The sequence below is a fragment of the Lemur catta genome, chromosome 5 (assembly GCF_020740605.2).
Source record: "Lemur catta isolate mLemCat1 chromosome 5, mLemCat1.pri, whole genome shotgun sequence".
Classification (NCBI taxonomy): domain Eukaryota; kingdom Metazoa; phylum Chordata; class Mammalia; order Primates; family Lemuridae; genus Lemur; species Lemur catta.
This window is the reverse complement of record NC_059132.1, coordinates 1069141-1092322: the sequence shown is the minus strand read 5'-3', so window position 1 is coordinate 1092322 and position 23182 is coordinate 1069141. Positions and strand designations below refer to the sequence as shown.

Sequence of the window (23182 nt, the reverse complement as noted above, 5' to 3'; positions counted from 1 at the left end):
CACTGGTGGAAAGAATCTCTTTTCAAAAAATGGTGCTGGGAAAAGTGGATAACTACATGCAGAAGATTGAAACTGGATCCCCACCTCTCACCTCTTACAAAAATCAATTCAAGATGGATAACAGACAAGATTTAAACCTAAGGCACGAAACCTTAAGAATTCTAGAAGATGCTGGGAAGACCCTTTCAGACATCAGCCTAGGCAAAGAATTTTTGAAGAAGACCCCCAAAGCAATCACAGCAGCAACAAAAATAAATAAATGGGATCTGATCAAATTAAAAAGCTTTTGCACAGCCAAGGAAACTATCATTAGAGCGAATAGGCAGCCTACAGACAGGGAGAAAATATTTGCTCTCTACACATCCGATAAAGGCCTGATAACAAGAATCTATCTAGAACTAAAAAAAAAAAAAAAAAAAAAAAAAAAATCAACAAAAAATCAAACAACCCCATCAATAAATGGGCAAAGGACACGAACAGAAACTTTTCAAAAGAAGAATAATGGCCAGCAAACATAAAAAATGCTCAACATCTCTAATCATTAGGGAAATGCAGATCAAAACTACAATGAGGTATTACCTAACTCCAGTGAGATTGGCCTTTATCAAAAAATCCCAAAGCAACAAATGCAGGCAAGGATGTAGAGAGAAAGGAACACTCTTACACTGCTGGTGGGACTGAAAATTAGTGCAACCTCTGTGGAAAAGAATTTGGAAATACCTCAAAGAGCTAAAAATAGAAATACCATTTGATCCAGCAATAGCACTATTAGGCATCTACCCAAAGGAACAAAAGACATTCTATAATAAAGACATCTGCACTCGAATGTTTATGGCAGCACAATTCACTATAGCAAGGATGTGGAAACAACGCAAGTGCCCGTCAATCCAGGAGTGGATTAATAAAATTTGGTATATGTATACAATAGAATACTACTCAATTATAAAAAACAATGGTGATCTGGTACCTCTTACATTATCCTGGATAGAGCTTGAGCCCATCCTCCAAAGTGAGGTATCACAAGAATGGAAGAATAGGCTCCACACGTACTCGCCATCAAACTGGCACTGACTGATCAACACTAAGGTGCTGACATGGTAGTAATATTCTTTGGGGGTTGGAGGGTTGGGGGTGGGTAAACTCACAACTAATGGATGCAGTGAGCATTGTAGGGAGGGAAAGGGCACGCCTCTAATCATGGTTTAGGTGTGGCAAAGTCATAACATGTAACCAAAATGTTTGTACCCCCACAACATCCTGGGAAAAAAAAAAAAAGAGGCCGGGCACAGTGGCTCACGCCTATAATCCTAGCACTCTGGGAGGCCGAGGCGGGTGGATTGTTTGAGCCCAGGAGACTGAGGTTGCTGTGAGCCTGGCTGACGCCACGGTACTCTAGCCCAGGCAACAGAGCAAGACTCTGTCTCAAAAAAAAGAGAGAGAGGTAGAGTGTCCTCTTGAATCCTGGTAGGCTCTGTGACTACTCTGACCAATAGAAAATGAAGTGTCACTGTGCCAGTTTCTAGGCCTAGGCCTCAAGAGACTTGCTGCTTCCACTTCCTGTCTCTTAGAACACTTGCTCTTGGGATACTTCATTGGGTAACCCAGGTGCCATGCTGCCAAAGCCCGAGACACACGTGGAGGCCCTTGTGACTGAGCTCCCAGCCAACAGTTAGCATCACTACCAGTCATGTGAACCACGCTGAACATCCAGCCCAGCTGAGCCTTCAGATGACTGCAGCCAACATGTGACTGCAGCAACGTGAGAGGGCCCAGTGAGAACCACCAGCTGAGCCCAGTCATCCCGCAGAACCATGAAAAATTAATAAATTGTTGTTGTCAGGCACTATGTTTTAAGGAGGTTTGTTACATAGTAATAAATAACGGGAACGGATACGATAGTCTCATTCATTCAGCAAATAGTCATCAAAGTTATAACATACAAGGAAGTACTGGAGGTACAACAACGAGTAAGTGGAAGGGGAACTGTGACAGCCAGTGTCCTAAAGTACAATACAAAGTAAATTTCTGCCATTTATTATATAGCAGCATGACACAGGACCAAGCTCATATATATTTCCCCTACATGCACTTTCTACCAACTTTAAGTTTTATCTTTTATTTGATCTTTTTCTTTTCAAGATACTACTTAATTCCTCTCCTTCCTTTTTATTTTCAAACTACTGCATCTGTCTCCTTATCACATTCTCTTTGTGGACCCAATAATCTCGTTTTCAACCTTGATACTTATCTTAGTCATCTATTGTCACATAACAAAATACCCCAAAACTCAGCAGCTTCAAACAGCAGCACTCACTATTTCTCACAGATACGAGTACCAGGAGACATGCTTCTGACTAGGGGTCTTGCAAAAACTCGCAGTCAGGCTGTCAGCCAGGGCTGCAGTCGGCTCGAGGCCTGACTACTGGGAAGTCTGCGTCCAGACTCACTGTTTGAAGGCCTCAGGTCCCTGTCACATGGGACTCTCCACAGGGCTGCTCACACCATGGCAGCTAGCTTCCCGCAGATCAGAGAGAGAGAGAACACACGTGCACACACACGTGAAGGAAGCCCCGGCAGCTTGCATAACCTAATCATGGAAGGGACGTGCTATCACTTCTGTCCTATTTTATCAGTTACACAGACCAATCCTGCGGCAACATGAGAGAAGACTACATGAGAGTGTGAACACCAGGACGCAGAGATCACTGGGGACATCTCAGAAGTTGGCCGCCACAAAGCACATCTTCTTAGACTTTTCCTTTTCCTGAAACTCCTCCTTGGTTTTCCAGGGCAATATACTCTATTCGTTTTTCTGCTTCCAAAGTTTTTCTCAGCCTAATCCCTTCAATATACCAACATCGGATTAATTTTCCTAAACCAAGTCTTATTAATATTAAACCCCTTAGGTTGGCTCATCACCTATCAGAGTTATAACTAGGACTGAACACAAGGTAGCCCTATCTTCCCAACTTATGGGAATCAATACCTACAAATAATTCCCCAAATTCCAGATAAGATTTCTACTGCAGCACAGGTCATACCTCTTCCCTTTGCACACAGCTCTGAAGTCCCTCTCCTCTCAAATGAGATGAGCCAACTTCTCTAAGCTTTACCTCCTGCCTCATTCGCAAAGTACTTTTCTCGTTTTGTATCCACTAGCTGCTCTCTCTTCTTAACTAACGCTTTTGTTTGAAACATTTTTTAAGCATTTTATTAAGATCAACTTTATAAATGTCTGATTTTAAGAGCCTGTCTCCTTAATTAGATCATTAGTTCCTTGGAGGTAATGTCTTATTGATAGGGTCTCTGTGACCAGCTTTGTTCTCTACGTTCTGGGAGACACCAAGGTAATCATCACATACTTCCTGATTTAAGTTTGTTTATAAACAACCATCACGTGAATTTCTTACACAAGCAAGGGAAAATCTAAACAAAAATAATCGATGATTTATTCTTTCTGAAAGTGGAAAAGACACAAAAATATAGTTTGAATTTATCTTTTGGGAGAACTTTTCAGTACTTAAATTCCTTTGCTGGGTTTAGAAAGCACCATATGAACAAATGCTTCTAAATCTGTCAAAATCTATGCCCTCAAGCCAAGTCTCAGGCATTAAACCACAAAAACGTAAAGACTATGTCTATTCTATGATTAAATAAACAGAAATAAGCTTACCTTTAAACAAAATAATTGATTCCTCCTACCATATAAATGAAATGGGGCATAATGGCTCAAAATCTTGACTTTAATTTTTGTCACTCAACACATCCTTACCAAGTCCCTATCACATGCCAGGCCCTGGATGGGGACTGTTCGCAGTCTCTGCCGCACGTACAGCAACAGTAAATCCCTCTTCTTACCTCACGGGTGCAAGTCCCAGCATTTCGTCCCGTCGTTTTTCCTTCTTCTTGAGCTCTGATTCTGTTGACTTGAGTTTATCTGGAGCAAGCCGCAGCTTAGACTGCAAATCACTGATAACTTCTTGTAACTCAGCCTCTGTCTGAAAAACTCTCTGACAGACAGGGCAACACGACTGGTTTTCATCTGTTAGCTGAGTGATGAATTGGGAGTAAACTGCCGTGGCTCCTGCCAGCATGGCTATTTAAAAAAAAATAAATGTATCTCCAATGAGAAATAAATATATATATATAGTTTTGTCAATATGATTACATCTTTTTCTATAAATACATGATTATTCCTCATGCTTTAGAAACAAAAAAGAAATAAAAATTCTGATATTTAAATCTTCTTCCAAAGGGCATGATATATTTAGATTGTAAAAATTACTTCTTGGCAACTTACAATAAGTTAAACGTAACTTTTATTGAGAGCTTTCTATATGCCACGCACTATTCTAAGGGCTTTACAACAATAATCTCATTTACTCCTCAATACCCTAGGTGGTAGGTAGTTGTGTCCTCATTTTACAGTTGATTAATGTAAAACACAGGAAAGTTTTAATAAGTTGCTTAAAGTCACATAGTAAGTTGTAAAGCCAGGACTAAAACTCAAGCCATTTGGCTCCATAACCAGGTTTTTAAATCTCCCATCCTTAATAGTTATCTCTGAATGAAAATTCAAACATGTCAAAGTGCCTTGATAAAATAAAGTAGGTAACTTACCTCGCTGTTTTGAGGATTTTTCAATTTCTTCTTTAAGCCTGTCTAAATCACTTTCAAAGTCCTGGCTACCACAAACATCAAACAGCTTGTCTTCATAACTGGACAACTGCTCTTCTTTTCTTTTTAGCTCATTGTTTATATGATTTTTATTTTGCTCAGCTGAAGCTAGTTCCTTGCTAAAATAAGAAAAATGTGGATTACAATTCTAAAACATGAGTAAAGAGTCTGAAAAGTTTGAGTAGGCATACCTAAGACAAATGCTGTCAACAAACCATTACGAGGGTTTGGTGTAACAACATACTATTTTTTTTAGAAGTCAAGGCAACAGTCCACCTTCCACCATAGCTCTCTCCCTAGGGCACGGACTCACTTGCCAATCCTAGTCTTGGGCCTCCTCCCAGAAAAACGTACACAGGCAGAATTCTGCCTGGTTTCTGGAGGTTCTTGTCTCAGATCTCAGGTTAAGAGACTCAGGAAGAAGATGCTTGCTGGGTCTACCGCCAGGAAAGAAGAGAGGAGGAAAACATTTTCCAAATTCCCTTTAGTGCCTTTCACAATATTACTTCCCTTCTCTCCTGTAAAAACCTTTTCTTTTCCTCTCCTTGTTGCTGTCATCTTAGCTACTCATCACTCGTTCCCTCTCATTCATCAAAGATTTTGCTTACTAGTACAATTTATCTCCACTCCAACTCTTAAACATCATCCCAACCAACCTCAATACTCACACATATCAGAGTTTTTCAATTTACAGGTTATGATACGAGTCATGTCATCAATTTGATGCATTGTACTCAGCATATTTTTAAAAAGTGAAACAGAATGTAATATATTGGAGTAGACTATATGTAGAAGTACTACTTTGAGAAATTTGTTTCAGATCAATGTATGTGATCACACACACACTTCATCATGACACTACCTGTTTTGAGTTGCAGTAAAAATATGGAGAAAAAATAACCGATCGAGATGATACTTCCACATCCCAGCTTCCGCTGAGCAATTCTCATCAGGGTCGCCCACAACTCAAGCACCGAGTGCAGTCTTCCTCTTCCTCGACCTCTAGGCAGCACCAAACACTGTTGACCCTTTCCTTGAAGGCCTGTCATTCCAAGGCACCCCCGACACCACTCCTATCTGGCTCTCACCCTGGTTTCCTGGGCGCATCCTAGTTTCCTTCACTTGCTCCTCTTCCTTTGCCTGCCAACATTTTAAATGTTGGTGTTTCCCTGGAATCTAACTGTAACACCCCTCTTCTTTTTGCATAACTCTGTCCAGGTGATACGGCCTATGCTAACTTCGATCTTCCCTTGTATCACAGTAACTGCCAATCTCCTGAACTTCAAACTCCAATTTTCTACTCCCTAACAGACACTTCCATGAGAAACACAAATTTAACATAGCCAAAGGCAAATCCACTATTTTTGTCAAAAATCTCTGTGGAATTCTTGACCCTCTTATCCAACCACCATCCAAAGTAATACCTGAGAAACATGATCACTTTTTATAATGGACTACTCACAGAAATGGAAAGGAAATTTTAAAATTTTAATCCTCTTACTTAAGTCTACAAATTTCAAGGGAAAGGGGCCCAAATTGCTACCCGTTTCCATTTTGCTTAATTTGTAAAATATGAGGAGTTTTCAAAAAGTTCATGGGAAATGTGCACTATGAAAAAATTTGACCAAATCCAAACTTCACAGAACAAAGCCCTTTACAAAAGGGATTTGTTCTGTAAAATTTGGAGTCAGTCCAAAGCCCAGACTCAAGGATCCGGAAGGCCACGTGTGGCCTCAAGGCCACAGGTTCCCCACCCTGTGCAGGGGGCAATTCTGTGCGAGTTTCAGTGGGAAAGCATTAAGTATCCACTGCACAGTCCTGATTTGGGTTCCTTCTTATTTTTGTTTCCTAATCTTAAAAAATCTTTAAAGGTCACCCATTTTTCTTTAGTTCATAATGTAAAAAAGATTACATTGACATGAATAAATTCTCGGGACCCATAGTTCTTTAAATGGACTATATGGCTGGTATTATTGCTTACAAAAGTGTCTTCAACTTGACGGAGCTTATGTTCAGAAATAAAGTTTATATATTTTACTTTAATCTTTTAATTCCATTTATCCACAAACTTTCTGAAGTCCCCTCATATAGGAGAATTAAATACAACATACCATTTCATGACAACAAATTATTTTAAAACAATTAAAATGAAAGCATGAAATAAGAAATTTCTATTACATCTACAAATATTACAACCACTTACTTCAATTTGGCAAGTCTGTCCCTGGTCTGATTAATTTCTTTTGATTTACTATGAAGCCAGTCTTCAAGCTGTTTTTTGTTGGGAAAATACCCCAACAGTGAAGTTAATTCATCACTGTGTCTAGATTTTATTTTTCTGATTTGTTCATCTTTGTCAGCCTAAGGGAAAAAAAAATCTTTTAAAAATAAAATCCAATGTCTTTACGTTCTATCAAGAACAAAAAATAAATTCTAGACTGACTGAAGTTCTAGGCTTAAAAAATTAATCTATAAAAACGTAAGAAAATATGAAATTTCTTAAAAATCTTGGAGTGGACATGGTCCTTCTAAGCCACAAGAAGAGAGTAACAAGTTTAATGCTATAAAAATTAAAAACTTCTGTATGGTAACAGTTAACAGCAATGTCCATGGGTGTGTGTATACACTTCTATGTAAACTGTTTGTAATTAAACAATGACTTTTAAGCTTGACAGTCTGTTTTATAGAGTGGTAAGCTCACTTAATCTCTAAAATATAAAGTCGATACCAACTCAACACTTCACAGTGTGTCAATGATGAATGCAAGATAAGCTATTGTAAATACCAGACAGTACAGTTAGTACGAAAAGCAAAACCGTGCTTTGTCTCTGGTGAGCATCTCCATCTGGGTGCGGGCTGTCGCATGGTGGTTCAACTGCTCCATCTCCTGGTCCAATTTACGCAGGGTCCTGTCTAGGTCCACTTTCTCATTCTGAAGGCTTATAACTTCCGTTTTTAGGGTTTCTACATTGCTGCTTTTCTCAGCCTTGCTCAGCTCACGTTCCTAATCAATAATTCAAACAAATGCGTAGGTTTATGTACTTTGTGTAAGAATTAAAATAATGACAGTGCATTAGAAATTAACTACTCCTCAGAATGGTTAAAATATTATTGTTTGCTTATAACCAACAAGAGAAAAAACAAGGCACCATATATGCTTTCAGGGAAATCTTATTAAAGTTACCTTACTACGTTATAATACGTAAATAAACTAGGAAGGGCAAAGCAGGAGGGAAAAATTGAGAATCAGAGAAAAATTAGGAGAAATATGTCTAAGTATACAGATTAGTGACTCTTCAGTAAACAGTTAAGTATTTATTAAGTCCTCATGTAACTCACTTTATTGCCTGGTATGTAGAAACTATAAAAATAGTGTGATGTGGGCCTCAACTGGTGTCTCCCCACCCCAAGAAGACAATATTGTAACAAAGTGCTAAAGACAAATGTATGCTGCAATGGTAAGTTAGGGAGTACAAATCAATGCTTACTTCAAATATCAAGACGGGATTTCAGAGAGGATTTGCCAAGCTCTATCTAGGATGCTTACACTCTGACGATGGAGATATGAAGGAAGGGGACAGATGAGAAGTGAGGAAGAAAACTTAGAAATTCTTGAAGAGATTGGCTAAAAAAATTTTACCACAGAAAATGTGATAACACAGCAAAAATCTCATAAAATTACAGTGTGTGAAACCTAGAGGGCAAATACTTGCTTTTTTACTTAGGTAAGTGGATCTTAAGCAGGGTGTTCATAAGAATCACCTAATTTTGTTGTGTGTGTGTTTTTTTAAGAGATAGGGTCTCACTGTGTTGCCCAGGCTGGAGTGCCCAGGCATGATCACAGCTCACTGCAGCCTCAAACTCCTGGGGCTCAAGCAATCCTCCTGCCTCAGCCTCTCGAGCAGCTGGGACTATAGGTGCCTGCCACCATGCCCGGCTATGTTTTGAACATATATTTCCATGCCGCACTCTCAGAGGTTTTGATTGGGAAAGTCTGAGGTGTTAAGGTCTAAGAATAGGCAACCTGAAAAAGCTTATTGGGTGATTCTAATTTTTAACCCACCAGTTACTAGAACCAAAGAGTTGGGGGACCATGATATCCAGGTAAGTTCATTTTACCTTAGGACAGACAACGTTGACATTTTTATTAAAATGCCATAATCTCCAGAATGCAAGATTCTATATGTCTTACACTTTAAAATTATTATTCAAATAATATCTTACAGCTTTTGTGAGCTCCTGGTCCAGTTCAAGAATCCTGTCTGAAGATCCTTCCAGCTGCTGTAATTCATACTTCACGTTTTTCAGCTCATGCTGCTTCTTACTTAGGATTTCTGATTTTAGCTCAATTATTCTTCCCAGTCCAGTTTTCTTATCCCTTATCTCATCTATCTGCTTTTGTTTCAGATTCTCTTTTTCTGCAAAGTCATTCTAAATACAAATGTGAAGACTGAGCATTAATAATTTTTTCACTTAATTATTAAGAAAGTTTCTTCATTGCAAAAGTAATACATGTACAATGAAAAAAATACAGAAAAGTACAGTCACACATCACTAAACCACAGGGATATATTCTGAGAAATGCATCATTAGACAATTTTGTCACAGTGCAAACATCACAGAGTACACTTACACAAACCTAGATGGTATAACCTGCCACACACCTAGGCTATACTATAGCCTATTGCTGCTCCTAGGCTATGAACCTGTACAGCATTTTACTGTACTGAATACTGCAGGCAACAGTAACACAATAAATATTTGTATATTTAAACACAGAAAAGATACAGTAAAAATATGGCATTATAATCTTATGGGACCACCGCTGTATATGTGGTCTGCCATAACCGAAATGGCATCACGTGGTGCATGACTATATTTTAAAAAATGTAAAAACCATCATCCAGAGATAATCATTATTAACTGTGAGCAAATGTTTTCTTTGCAATTAGCTCTAAAACTTTTTTTACTTAACTGGGAGTGACAGTAAGAAGAGAGGGAAAAAAAACAAATTTTTTTTTTACTGAAAACCAAAAAAAACATAGGCCTACATTTTTTCTTCGAATTTTTATCCTTATAAGCTTTTAAAACTTAGCTTCTATGTGGGTTTTTTCTACCTTGTAGCAGCTTCCATACTAACACTAATCTAAACATGTGCCAAAATAGGGTCTATCCAAAAATTAAAACAATTCAAGTAGAGAATCTGACACAGATAAAAGATAATAACAAGCACTATATTTCAAAATATTTACCATCAGCTGGTTGGCAGTTTCTGTTTCCCTTTCTTGTCTCTCTCTCACAAGTTTGTGAAAATTTTTAATTTGTCTTTCATTGAATGGTCCACGCTCAAAGCCATCCAATTCTAGCTGTGTTGCCAAAGACTGAATTAATGAATCTCTCGCTCGGATATGTTCTTGATGGCGATCTGCTTGTAGCTGTAGGCGACCTGTAAAAAAGCCAATCTAATAATTTTTTTTTCCAAGCTGGTTTTTAAAAAGTTGAGTAACTGTAAATTCACATACAGTTGCAAAAAAATAATACAGCATAATCTCTCCAATACTGAAAGGACAGCACTGCTAATAAACTAACGGAGAAAAATAAACTAATAGGAAAAAAAAAGATCACAGATTACAAGTGCCCCTTTGTTTGATTAACCACCTGTGACTTAACTCACTGTCTTTAAGATTAATCACCCGTGGTTTAACTTGTGGTCTTTAAGAGTCTGTTTTTACAGCACCTGAAAAGAACTGAACAGACAGAAGGAGTGTGACCCCTCCCCCAGTTCATGCCAGCCCACCTTCCAGGGAGACTGATAAACCAGGCTCACTGAGGGGGAAAAAAAGGAAAAACAAATGCAGCCACTTCACAGCTGTCTTCTGCTATCAGTTGGCGGCAGTAACTATCCTTTTTTTATTTTTCCCTTTATCCCAATAAAAATCCCAAACCCCTTACCCTCAGGGCTGGCACTTCGTTTCCTTTTTTCCTGCCATGCTCTTTCCTCCTTTGGAAAATAAAATAAACTTTTTCTCTAAACCTGTCCTATCATTCCATTGAGATTCCTTCTCATCCCACGCTACAAGTTCCCACCCTAATATATACTTTGCCCAGTTTCCCCCAATGGCAACTTTTGCAAAACTATCGTATAGTATCACAACCAGGATGCTGACATTGATACGATTCCTCAATCTTAGTCAAATTTCCCCAATTTCACTTGCACCCATTCGTATATGTGTTAAGTTCTATATAATTTTATTACCTGTGTGGGTTCATATAATCTCCTACAACAGTCAAGATACTGAACAATTCCAACATCCCAAGAACTCTCTTGTTCTTTTATGACCATAACCACATCCCCTTGCCCTTTCTCCTACCCAATATCCCTAGCAATCACTAATTTGCCCACCATTTCTAAAATAAATTTTGACATTTCAAAAATATTATATAAATGAAAACATACTGTATATAACCTTTTGAGATTTGTTTTTCACTCAGCATAATTCCCAGGAGATACTTCATCCATGTCGAAAACACATAATACTATAGAAGGAAAAAAGACCAACACTTTGCCCTACCCTGCTCAATAAGTAGTTCTGATTTTTCTTGATTGAGAAGCCTAGATTCTTTATTTAATTTTTCCAATTCACGCTGGCAGTCTACCAATCTCCTTTCTTTATCTCTTACTGTTCTCTGGTGATTGTGATATAAGTCATTTAGTTGCTCATCAGTCCCTTGAAAAACCTAGGTAACATCAAAATAAAAAGTTTAATGTATAAATATAAGAAGATATGATCACTTTGAGGTACCAAATCTTATTCAACTCCCTTCATTTTAACATATAGAGAGGTAGCACAAACATCAAGATTTGTACTTGTTTTTTTCCAAAATGTGGGTGGCAAAACTGATTCAAATAAAGTTCACAATAATCCCAAAATTTTAAAGTAGAACAAAATTCTACTATTACAAACCTTTTCCATTTTCTGTTCCAGTTCACTATTATCTTTCTCCATTTGCTTCTTTCGGCTATCCAAGGCTTTAATTTCATTGTCAAGTCTCATTATTTTAGAGAGATTGTGTTCAATTTCTTTTAGACGATTCTAAAAATAAAGAAACACTCTAAATAAATAAAATTCACTATATCTTACACTGCTGTTGGATGCAGAAAAATAAGATGTTCCAAGGGCCAGGCACTTAGTAAAGGTGATCTCATTTAATGTCAACAATGACACCGTAAAGAGGGCATGGAGGAACTGAAGAGCAGAGACAGTAAGTAACTTTCCCAAGTTACTTCCAAGTTACTCTTCACAGCTAGCAGACAAAAGCAAGAATTAAATTCCACTTCTAACTCCAAAGCCTATACCCTGCCCTCAATACCTCCCATAAATGTTTCTCATTCATTAAGCCCTTAGAGCTATAATACGTAGAGTAGTACACTTTAAGAACTCAATCCTTAAAAGGCTAACTATTTAATGTACTTTTTAAAAATCAGAACTACTAAGGGGGCTGGAAACTCATGGCGAGTCACCACTACATTCTTAGACTCATCTCTTAGGAGTGCGTATAATCCGGTTCAGGGCATTCTCTCCTTGCACGATGCTGGGAATCCTCTTCCACTGTTTATCTCTGTGACTCCAGAGCTCACCAACTCCTCTTCCAAGACATTTTTAGAACCTCATTTTTATTTTTTATTATTACTTTTTATTTAGAGACAGGGTCTTCTTATGTTGCCCCGGCTGATGTGCAGCAGCTATTCACAGGCAAGATCATAGAGCACTACAACCTGGAATTCCTAGGCTCAAGTGATCCTCCCACCTCAGCCTGCCTTGTAGCTGGGACTACAGGTGTGTACCACCATGCCCAGCAGAGCCTAATTTTCAAACATATTATACTTAAGTTACTAAACTGCTTAGATGTATCACAACTGCAAACTTTCACAGCTCCACCAAAATGCATGCTCAACGTTAATATCATTTATTAAAATTATATTAATAGTATTACCCTGTGATTTGTATATGAATAGACAGCATATAATCACCATAAAAATAGGAACTTTGTTTACTTTGTTCCCTAATGTATCCTCAGAACATATAAAAGATGTTCAATATGTTAGCAAAATGAAAGAACGAGAGATCTGAAAAAAGTAATTTTACCAATAATAATAGTCACAGGTATCATTCATTGAATGCCTACTATGTTCCAGACATTGTACTAGGTGCTGCTATAAATTCTTTCTAATCCTTCAGGAGGCCAAGGCAGGAAGACCTCTTGAGGCCAAGAGTTCGAGTCCAGCCTGGGCAACACAGTAAGACCCCCATCTCTACAAAAAAATTTGAAAATAAAACAAAACAAAACAAAAAAACCCCCAAAACTTTCTAGGCAAAAACAACAACAACAAAAGACCTCTCTAATCCTCACAAGATTACACACTAAGCAGGAGACCCAGAGGACTTAACTGACTTGTACAAAACCACACAGCTCAGATTGGGGTATGAGGTTAGGAGGCAGGGTATCATAATGGTTAAGACTAGAAGCTCCGGGTGCTGGAACAACTGGACATCTGTATGCAAAAATGTAAACTTCAACCCTTACCTCATACTATATTAAAAAATTAACTTGAAGTGGAGCATATACTTAAATGTAAGAACTCAAAAACTATGAAACTTCTAGAAGAAAATATTGAAGAAAATTTTTATGACACTAGGTGAGGCAAAGATTTCCTAGATATGAAATAAAAAGTATAAACCCTAAGGGAACAAATTTGAAAAGCTCTACCTCATCAAAATTTAAAACTCCTGCCCTCTGAAAAACAGTTAAGAAAATAAAATATTTGCATAACAAACATCTGATAAAGGGCTTATATCCAGAATACATAAAGAACTCTCACAACTCAATAATAAAAGGACCAAAAAAAAAAAAACCCACTGAAAATAGGGAAAAGATTTTTCTACTTTACCGAAGAATATATTCAGATGGCAAATAAACACATGAAAAGATCCTCAAAATCAAGTCAATCAACTGACTATCAATCAGGAAAATGCAAAATTAAACCACAAAGAAATAAAATCTCTCAATGAGATACTACCACACAGATACTGTAATGGTTAAAACAAAAAAGACGGACAATACTAAATGCAGAAGAGGGTGCAGAGGAACTGCACTTTCATACATTGTTGGTAGGAATACAAAATGCTACAGCCACTTTGGAGAATAGTCTGGAGCCTATAAAGTTAAACATACACTTACCATATAATGTAGCAACCCCAAAGAAAGAAAAACATGTGCCCAAAGACCTGTACACCAAAGTTTAGAGCAATTTTATCTGTAACAGCCAAAAGCTGGAAACAACTTAATGTTCATCAACCAGGGAATGGATGAACAAAAAAAAAATTGCTATATATCCACAGAGTGGAATACTCCTCAGCCATAAAAAGGAATGAACTATTCACACATGCAGCAACAAATTAAAAATCGTTATGCTAAGGAAAGAAGCCAGACACAAAAGTCTATATACATGATTCCATTTTATGTGCCATTCTGAAAAAGGCAAAACTATAATGACAGAAAACAAGTCAGTGATTGCCAGGAGCTGGGAGTAGGGGGGAAGACTGACTGCAAGGACTTTGAGAGAACTTTTCCAAGTGATGGAAATATTCCACATATTCGATATTCCACACGGTTCTATACATATTTGTCCAAACTCATAGAAATATACACTTTAAAAAGGGTGGATTTTCGGGTGGGGCAAGGGCAATGTACGTAACCTAAACATTTGTACCCCTGTAATATGCTGAAATAAAAAAAAGGAGGGGGGTAGACTTTACCATATGTAAATTATACCTCAATAAATCTGACTTAAAAAGAAAAAAACAAGTATGAACTTAGGAATCATAGGCCTGGACGCTAATCCTAACTGTACCCCTTTCTAGCAATGCGAACAGCTATGCCTTGGTTTTCTTGCCTGGAAAACCTCACAGAGTTCTTCTATGGGGCTTACATAAAACATTTTAAAGCACCTGAACACAGTAAGCATTCAATGCATTGGACCATTCACAGTACTTGTGAAAAAAATTCTGTATTCAGAAAATACCTTTTGAGCACAGTCTAACAAAGAGAACTGGATTGATACTGAAGAACACTAAATATTAACACTCCAGCTATGGTATTCTATAAACTTCTCTCCATCAGTGTTTTCACTGCCTCTTGGTAACACAAAATGATCAACTGGGCTTAGCTCTTTTGTGACATCTCTAGCTGCTTCATTCCTTAATCCAGCCAGTCACCAGCTCCTCTGGATTCTTTCTTTGATATCTGTGTTTTGATTCTAGCCCCAAGGCATACGACATAGTAAAAAGAGCTAAGACAAGCATGCAAACAACAAAAACATACAGCAGAGTGTTTACAGCTTAGGTGCCAGTGTGAAACGATACCAAAAATGGAGTAGCTGGGCTATCAGGTGTAAAAGGCTCATGAACTTACACATAGAAAAAGTATTAAAGTTGGTGGAAAAATAATTGTGGATTTGGATTGTGAATTTTTTTTTTTTTGAGACAGAGTCTCACTTTGTTGCCCGGGCTGGAGTGAGTGCCGTGGCGTCAGCCTAGCTCACAGCACCCTCAAACTCCTGGGCTTAAGCAATCCTCCTGCCTCAGCCTCCTGAGTAGCTGGGACTACAGGCATGCGCCACCATGCCCAGCTAATTTTTTTCTATATATATTTTTAGTTGGCCAGATAATTTCTTTCTGTTTTTAGTAGAGACGGGGTCTCGCTCTTGCTCAGGATAGTCTTGAACTCCTGACCTTGAGCGATCCACCCGCCTCGGCCTCCCACAGTGCTAGGATTACAGGCGTGAGCCACCGCGCCCAGCCCGGATTGTGAATTTTAAATCATCATAACTAGGCTCAAACACATCATTATTAATCAAAATACGAACCAATACAATCAACACATTTTTGCCAATGAGAAGTAAGCTTGTTTATTCCTATAGTGTAAAAATCCGTGCTTCAGGATTCCACAAACTCTTGGCAAGCATTTTCTGCATCCTGCAGGTTGGGGAAGTGTTTTCCCTGCAAAAAGTTATTGAGATGCTTGAAGAAGTGGTAGTCAGCTGGCGAGAGGTCAGCTGAATACGGTGGATGAGGCAAAACTTCGTAGCTCAATTCATTCAACTTCCGAAGCACTGGCTGGGCAACGTGTAGTCGGGCGTCGTCATGGAGAACTGGGCTCTTTCTGTTGACCAACGCCAGCTGCAGGTATTGCAGTTTTCATGCATCTCATCGATTTGCTGAGCACACCTCTTAGATGTAAGGGTTTCGCCAGGATTCATAAAGCTGTACTGGTTCAGACCGGCAGCAGAACACCAAACAGTGACCACAACCTTTTTTTGGTGCAAGTGTGGCTCTGGGAAGTGCTTTGGAGCTGCTTCTTGGTCCAGCCATTGAGCTGGTCATCGCTGGTTGTCATATAAAATCCACTTTTCATTGCAAGTCACACTCCGATCAAGAAATGGTTCATTGTCACGTACAAGAAGAGAAGATGATACTTCAAAACGACTATTTTTTTCATTTCTAGTCAGCTCACGAGGCACCCACTTATCAAGCTTCTTCACCTTTCCGATTTGCTTCAAATACCGAAAGTCTGTAGAATGGTCAACCTTGAGTTCTTCGGCAACTTCTCAGGTAGTTGTAAGGGGATCAGCTTCCATGATTGCTCTCAATTGGTCACTGTCAACTTCCTATTGCCAGCCACTGCGCTCCTCATCTTCAAGGTTCTTGTTTCCTTTGGAAAACTTCTTGAACCACCCCTACACTGTACATTCGTTAGCAGTTCCTGGGCCAAATGCGTTGTTGATGTTGCGAGTTGTTTCCACTGCTTTATGACCCATTTTGAACTCGAATAAGAAAATCACTTGAGGCTGGCCCACTAGAAAGTTGGATATAAGGGTCTAGAATAGAGCTCAAGAGAAAGATCTGAGGCCAGCGCTGGTGGCTCACGCCTGTAATCCTAGCACTCTGGGAGGCTGAGGCAGGAGGATCGCTTGAGGTCAGGAGTTCGATACCAGCCTGAGCAAGAGCGAGACCCCCATCTCTACTAAAAAAAATAGAAAGAAATTAGCAGGCCAACTAAAAATATTTAGAAAAAATTAGCCGGGCATGGTGGCACATGCCTGTAGTCCCAGCTACTAGGGAGGCTGAGGCAGTAGGATTGCTTGAGCCCAGGAGTTTGAGGTTGCTGTGAGCTAGGCTGACACCACGGCACTCCAGCCTGGGCAACACAGTGAGACTTTGTCTCAAAAAAAAAAAAAAGAAAAAGAAAAAGAAAAAAATCACTCGAATTTGCTTTTTGTCTAACATCATTTCCATACTCTAAAATAAATATAAAATAAACAGCAATTAATAAGTCATTAGCAAAAAAATAAGGTGAGAAATGTGTATTAAAATGATGCATAACATAACATTTAAGAATGTATTCCAACATTAAACAGCAAATTTCAATGCTAAAACCGCAATTACTTTTGCACCAACCTGATAATTAGAAACAAATTTCTCAAACAATTCCCATTTAAGGCAAGAAAGGAAAATAGATCTAAGTGGGCCAAGAAAAGAGGACAGGATATGGTGGGATGGAAGTAGTTTATGCGAGAGTTCCTGAAGATGGAAATAATCTTAAAAATGGGAAACGATGCATAGTACAGTGTTGAAATGAAGCAATCTCTTCTGGGAAACTTTACATTGAGTTCTGTGGCGGGAAAAATCCTCGTATGTCAGAGCTAACAAAGGACTACAAAAGTCATCCACTTGCTATGTGAACGACTTGCTACGTGCCAGGCACTGGACTGGGCTCTGAAGATACAGAGAAGAATAAGATTAAACTCTTAAAGAGAATTAGTCACGATTAAACATAAATAAACAAGTATATAAATACCTCAACCTTGGCTACAGCACTGGTTAGAATCCTGGCACCACTCAACGCTAGGCACTATCACTTAGTCCTACGGCGACATCATTTACTACACACAAACGCGCCATTTCAACAGTATGGATTTCCCTGTTGGTGTTCAAACACAGCTTGTGTTTTACTGCCCCTACGTCTCTAATGACCTACATATTTATGATCAAAAAAGTCATACCCCCAAAAGCAGTCCTATGAAATCCTCTCCAGCCACCTCAGACAGAAATTCTCTTCCTTCCTCCTCAGATCTCCTACAGCTCTTGTCTTTTCCCTGCCTCACCATGACGTGTGCTTGTCCCTCTCTCCAACCAGGCTGCTCCTCAAGAAAAGACAACATGTCCCCCATCATGGTCATTACCACAACACCCACACAGTGATCAGGACAACTCATCCAAAAATGTGACATGCCACTCTTCTGTCCACTGAACCAAATTCTAATCCAGTAACTCCCTATAATCTGACCCCAGTTTGTATTTCTCACTCCTTTTATCCTGATTTACTTAAGACTCTTCCTCTTACAATCTTGTTCTGATAAGCTTGTATGTGTGAATATATACATATACACACATGCAAATATTTGCATATGCATATGTATTGTATATATGCAACCCAAAAAAGCTGCTGGTAGAATATACTCTGGGAGATACATTTTTTATATATATCTATTCCATATATATCTGTGGAACAGAAAAGTACCTTTTACTTTTCACCTACTATCCCTTTTCTTTTTCACTATGAGCATTTTTAAAACAAAAAAAACCCCAAGATTATTATATAAACATACATAAAATGTCTTCTAGTTTGTCAATTTGATTCCTCCCCATTCTTCAAGGCCCACCTCAGCCCTGCTTTCTCTCTGAAGCCCTTGTGATACATTTCTATGCGCAGCCTTCATTTCTAAAAAAATACTTTCTACTTCACAATTCAAAGATCTCTACACCAGTATTCACAGGTGAGTTTCAAAAAAACGAATCAATACATTTTTAAAAAATTAAAAAAACTTCTATCTGAAACCTACAAAATGGCCATTTTAAAGAATACTCTTATTTACTTAAACTAGGAATACCTTAAGGGCAAGGACATTGCTATAGTCCTTCTTGTACTTATAGCCCCAGGGACAGTATACTCTGTCATAATGTTCACTACAGTTAATAACAATATATTACACACTTGAAAATTGCTAAGAGAGTAGGTTTTAAGTGTTCTCAGCAAAAAAAATGGTATGTGAGGAAATGCACGTTATTTACCTTGATTTAGCCATTCCACAATGTATACCGATGTCAAAACATCACACTGTATACCATAAAGATGTATCATTTTTGCCAATTAAAAAAAAGAAATCAAATTACCTTCAGTGGATCAAGTTCATTCTCATAGGATTTGACAATTTCCTTTGAAGATGTTAACTGGGCTTCCTTACTAGTAATCTGATCACGAATCTCACAAGCTTTTTCCTTATTTTGCTTCAGATATTTCAGTTCTGTTTGACATTCTTTTACTTTCTGACCTTGTGTCTGACGTACCTGCCGAAGTGTTTCCAAGGCTTTAATGTATCTTTGAAGATATGAAATAAAAATCAAATTTCCAGCTAAGTGAATTATGGTATATATTCATACAGTGGACTATTATGCAGTGATTAAGACTATACTTACAACGAGTTTTTAATAACTTGGAAAATGCTTATGACATAATCGTAAGCGAAAAAATTACATTTAGACTGTCAATCAGGTAAACAAACATCTGCACAGAAAGAAAACTAAAAGAAAATATGCCCAATGGTTGTCACTGTCTGAGAAGTAATAACTGATGACCTTTTTGCTTTTTAAGCTTTTTCCATTAAAAAAAGCAGCATACAAATTCTGAAGGGTTACCAACCTTGTTGCTGAAAAAATCTCATCAAACTTTTGCTTCAGAGCCTTTCCTTCACTTAAAGGCCAATTAGAGTCTTCTTGGTGACAGAAAATGACATTATTTAGCACAGACTTGGAAACCCCAAGAGAACTTATCATTTCACGGTCAATTTCAGCACACTTAGAGCTTAGACTGACCTTTTCCCCATGCCTGTAGAAAATGAAAATCAAGAGTATACGTAAAATAAACTTCAGTTGTACCTATTTTTTGCCTAATCAATTCTTCATGATGTACTTCTCTTAAAAAAAAAAAGGGTCCCTTCAGCTGTCTGGTGTTAGAATAGCTTCCTTATGCTTAAAATGTGTAACTCTTAAATGATCTGGCAGTTCACTGATAAAGAGATATATAAAACATGGTGGTACAGGAAACAATGCCACAATTTCTTTTTACATATTGGGACTTCTAAATACAATAATTTTCCTCTATCTATTATGATAAATATCCTAAATTAACTGTCTTCCCATCTCCAGAACTTAATCAGAAATTTAAATGAATGAAACAAAACATTATGATCAATACAAGACAGGCAAAGGTAACTTAAAACCATCTAAGAATAGAACAACAGTTTAGGAAGGGTTTCTTCAGTAACAGACTGATTTGGCGGGCAAGAAGCAGTGTCTGTCTTTACTGTTTTTTATACATTCCAATTTTTATTTTGAAAATACTACACCGAATGTATTGAGAATGTTTTGTAGGGGGCTACAACGGACACAGACCAAGTGGTTATCACATTAGAACAGGGAAAGATTTTGGTAGCTTGCACTAGAGTGGTCGCTGTAGAGATGGAAACAGATTCAAGAGACATTTTGATTAAATCCGTAGGACTTGGTGATAGGTTGGACATGGAAGGCAAGGAAGGTATCAAGACAAGTTCTTGGCCAGCGTCACTGGATGGAGAGTAGTGTCATTCACTGCGGCGATGAAGCATACTGCAAGAGGACCAGGTTGTTGGCGGTTATTTAAGGAGAGTCAAGGAGAAGGAATCATGAGTTTGAGTTTGGTTTTGGACACAATGAATCTGAGTTGTCTTTGAAACAACTGGTAGAAAATGAGAGAGGCAGTTGGATACTTGAGTCTGAAAACAGAGGTCTGGTTTGGAGATATAGATTTGTGAGTCACCTTTGAACACAGAGTAACTACAGCAATGGATGTGAATGAGATTATCTAGGAAGAAAATGTAGAGCAAAAACAAGAAAAGATATAGGACTGAGCCTATGGGACTCCAACATTTACTGGCTGGGTAAATGAAGTAGGATGTGGCTGTGATGGAAAGAGGAAACAATGTTGTATCATGGAGGTCTAGAAAAAGCAATTTTCAAATAAGAAGTGATTAACAAGTACCATTTACAGAGCCACGGTATATAGACCAACGGTCCTCCAAAGATGTCCACATTCTAATCCCTTGAATTTGTGAATGTCAGATTCCATGGCAAAGGGGAATTAAGATTACAGATGGAATTAAACTGCCACTCATCTGATTTTTTTTTTTTTTTTTTGAGACAGAGTCTTGCTCTGTTGCCCAGGCTAGAGTGCTGTGACCTCAGCCTAGCTCATGGCAACCTCAAACTTCTGGGCTCAAGTGATCCTCCTGCCACAGCCTCCTGAGTAGCTGGGGTTACAAGTGTGTGCCACCACTCCTGGCTAATTTTTTCTATTTTTAGTAGAGATGGAGTCTCCCTCTTGCTCAGGCTGGTCTCAGACTCCTGACCTCAAGAGATCCTCCTGCCTCGGCCTCCCAGAGTGCTGGGATTACAGGCATGAGCCACCGTGCCTGGCCCATCTGATCTTAAAATAGAGAGATTTGGATGGGGCCAGTGTAATCACATGGGTCCTTAAATGTGAGAGAGGGAGGCAGAAGGAGAGGTCAGAGAGATTTGATACAAGAACTATGCCCACTGTTTCTGGCTTTGAAGATGGAAGAAGATGAAGATGAGCCAAGAAACGTGGGTGGCCTTTAAAAGACCTAAAGGGCAAGGAAACAGATTCTCCCTTACAGCCCCCAGAAAGGAACACAGCCCTGCTAACACCTTGATTTTAGCTCAGTGAGACCCAATTCATACTTCTAAACTATAGAGCTACAAGACAATAAATTTGTGTTATATCATTAAGCTTGTGGTTTGTTATAGCTGCCATAGAAAACCAATCCATGGATTATTAGTACACATTAATCATTTTTTGTATGCATCAGGTCAATCTTTACAACATCTTTCTAAGGTATGAATAGTGATGATGAGCACCTATTTTACAATGAAAAAACAGGCTCATTATGCTACTTTGTACAGCAGTAGCATTATCCTAACTAAATACAGAGGTTATGGGTGGGCATGGTGGCTCATGCCTGTAATCCCGGCACTTTGGGAGGCTGAGGGGGAAGCCCTGCTTCAGGCCAGCCTGGGCAACACAGCGAGATCCAGTCTCTACAACAATTTTTTTGAAAATTAGCCAGGCATGGAGGCTCATGCCTGTAGTCCCAGCTACTCAGGAGGCTGAGGACAGGAAGATCGCGTGAGCCCAGGAGTTTGAGGTTGCTGTGAGCTATGATCGGGGCTCTGCATTCCAGCCTGGGTAACAGAGTGAGAACCTATCTCCAAAAAAAAAAAAATACAGAGGTTATTATAGTGACTTTAGATGGAGCTGTTTCAGTGGAAGAATGAGGCTGGAGCAGGAGTGAGCAGGAGGTGAAGAAATGTATCAACTCTTTTGAGAAGATTGACTGTAAAGAAGAGTAACTGGAATGGAATAAAATCTGAGTGTATGAGACATGCCTGAGTATGTTTACATGCCTATGAAAGGAACGTGCTTGAGAAGCCAGTTGCTAGTATAGTGCCTCTAGCCCATAGCAGGTGCTAAACATTATTGGTTAAATAACGGAATCATTTAATTAGTTAAACAGATATATAAAAGGGAAGGGAAGAAGGTGAATAGTTAACTCATTTGCTCATGAAGGACAGAACCTTGAGTCCAAGGTAGCCCCATTCCAAAACCCACACCCATCAGATGGTACCTGCCTCTGGCAGTGATGGCTGGAAGAGAAGAATGATTCCTCTCTCCTGCTTGTCTGCTTCTCAATCACCCACCCCCATACGTGACACAAGCGTGTTTTTATTCATTCAACCTATATTTGAGTGATTATGCACTTTCAATTCAGCAATTGTTCATAACTTACCCAAGGGAATAAAACATTATCACTAAATCTTTAACAGGGTCATCCTATTTGACTGATAAACAGTATCAACAAAAAATTAAATGCTGATAGCGGGGGAGACTGTGTGTGCAGGAGTAGGCAGCATATTCTCTGCTTAATTCTGCTGTAAACTCCAAACTGCTCTAAATATTAAAGTCTGTTGAAAACAAAGTAATATGCTCCTCTGAAATAAATAGGAAAACACTATAGTCCTATAGACCTAAAAGACAAAAATGAACCAGACATTCAAATGCAATAAAAACACTTACTTTGTTCTAGTAATGACTCCTTCCAGTGTTTTAAATTCTGTCTTTCTGCTTTTCTGAGTACACACCATAGATCTTTGCACTGCTACAAGCTCTCCATTGACATCACGAAACTGCAGACGAATCTGGGCTCTCACATCGGTTTCCTGAGCAACCTTTGAAGGTTAAATAGAGAGAAATTATGCTTCCTTAACAAGCA

At 38.7% G+C, this 23182-nt stretch overlaps 1 protein-coding gene across 3 annotated transcripts in view; it reads right to left on the bottom strand.

Annotated features, from left to right (window-relative positions):
- Positions 1–23182, bottom strand: part of RAD50 (RAD50 double strand break repair protein) — a 72166-nt gene that overhangs the window by 34052 nt on the left and 14932 nt on the right. For all 3 annotated transcript variants that reach the window (XM_045550745.1, XM_045550743.1, XM_045550744.1), the window contains 11 exons: positions 22987–23138; positions 19498–19683; positions 18972–19176; positions 11643–11771; positions 11250–11415; positions 9930–10123; positions 8902–9108; positions 7499–7681; positions 6881–7038; positions 4621–4796; positions 3859–4096 (listed from right to left, as the gene is read on the bottom strand). In XM_045550745.1, the coding sequence (XP_045406701.1) occupies positions 3859–4096; positions 4621–4796; positions 6881–7038; positions 7499–7681; positions 8902–9108; positions 9930–10123; positions 11250–11415; positions 11643–11771; positions 18972–19176; positions 19498–19683; positions 22987–23138 (1994 nt within the window). The remainder of the gene's footprint in view (positions 1–3858; positions 4097–4620; positions 4797–6880; positions 7039–7498; positions 7682–8901; positions 9109–9929; positions 10124–11249; positions 11416–11642; positions 11772–18971; positions 19177–19497; positions 19684–22986; positions 23139–23182) is intronic.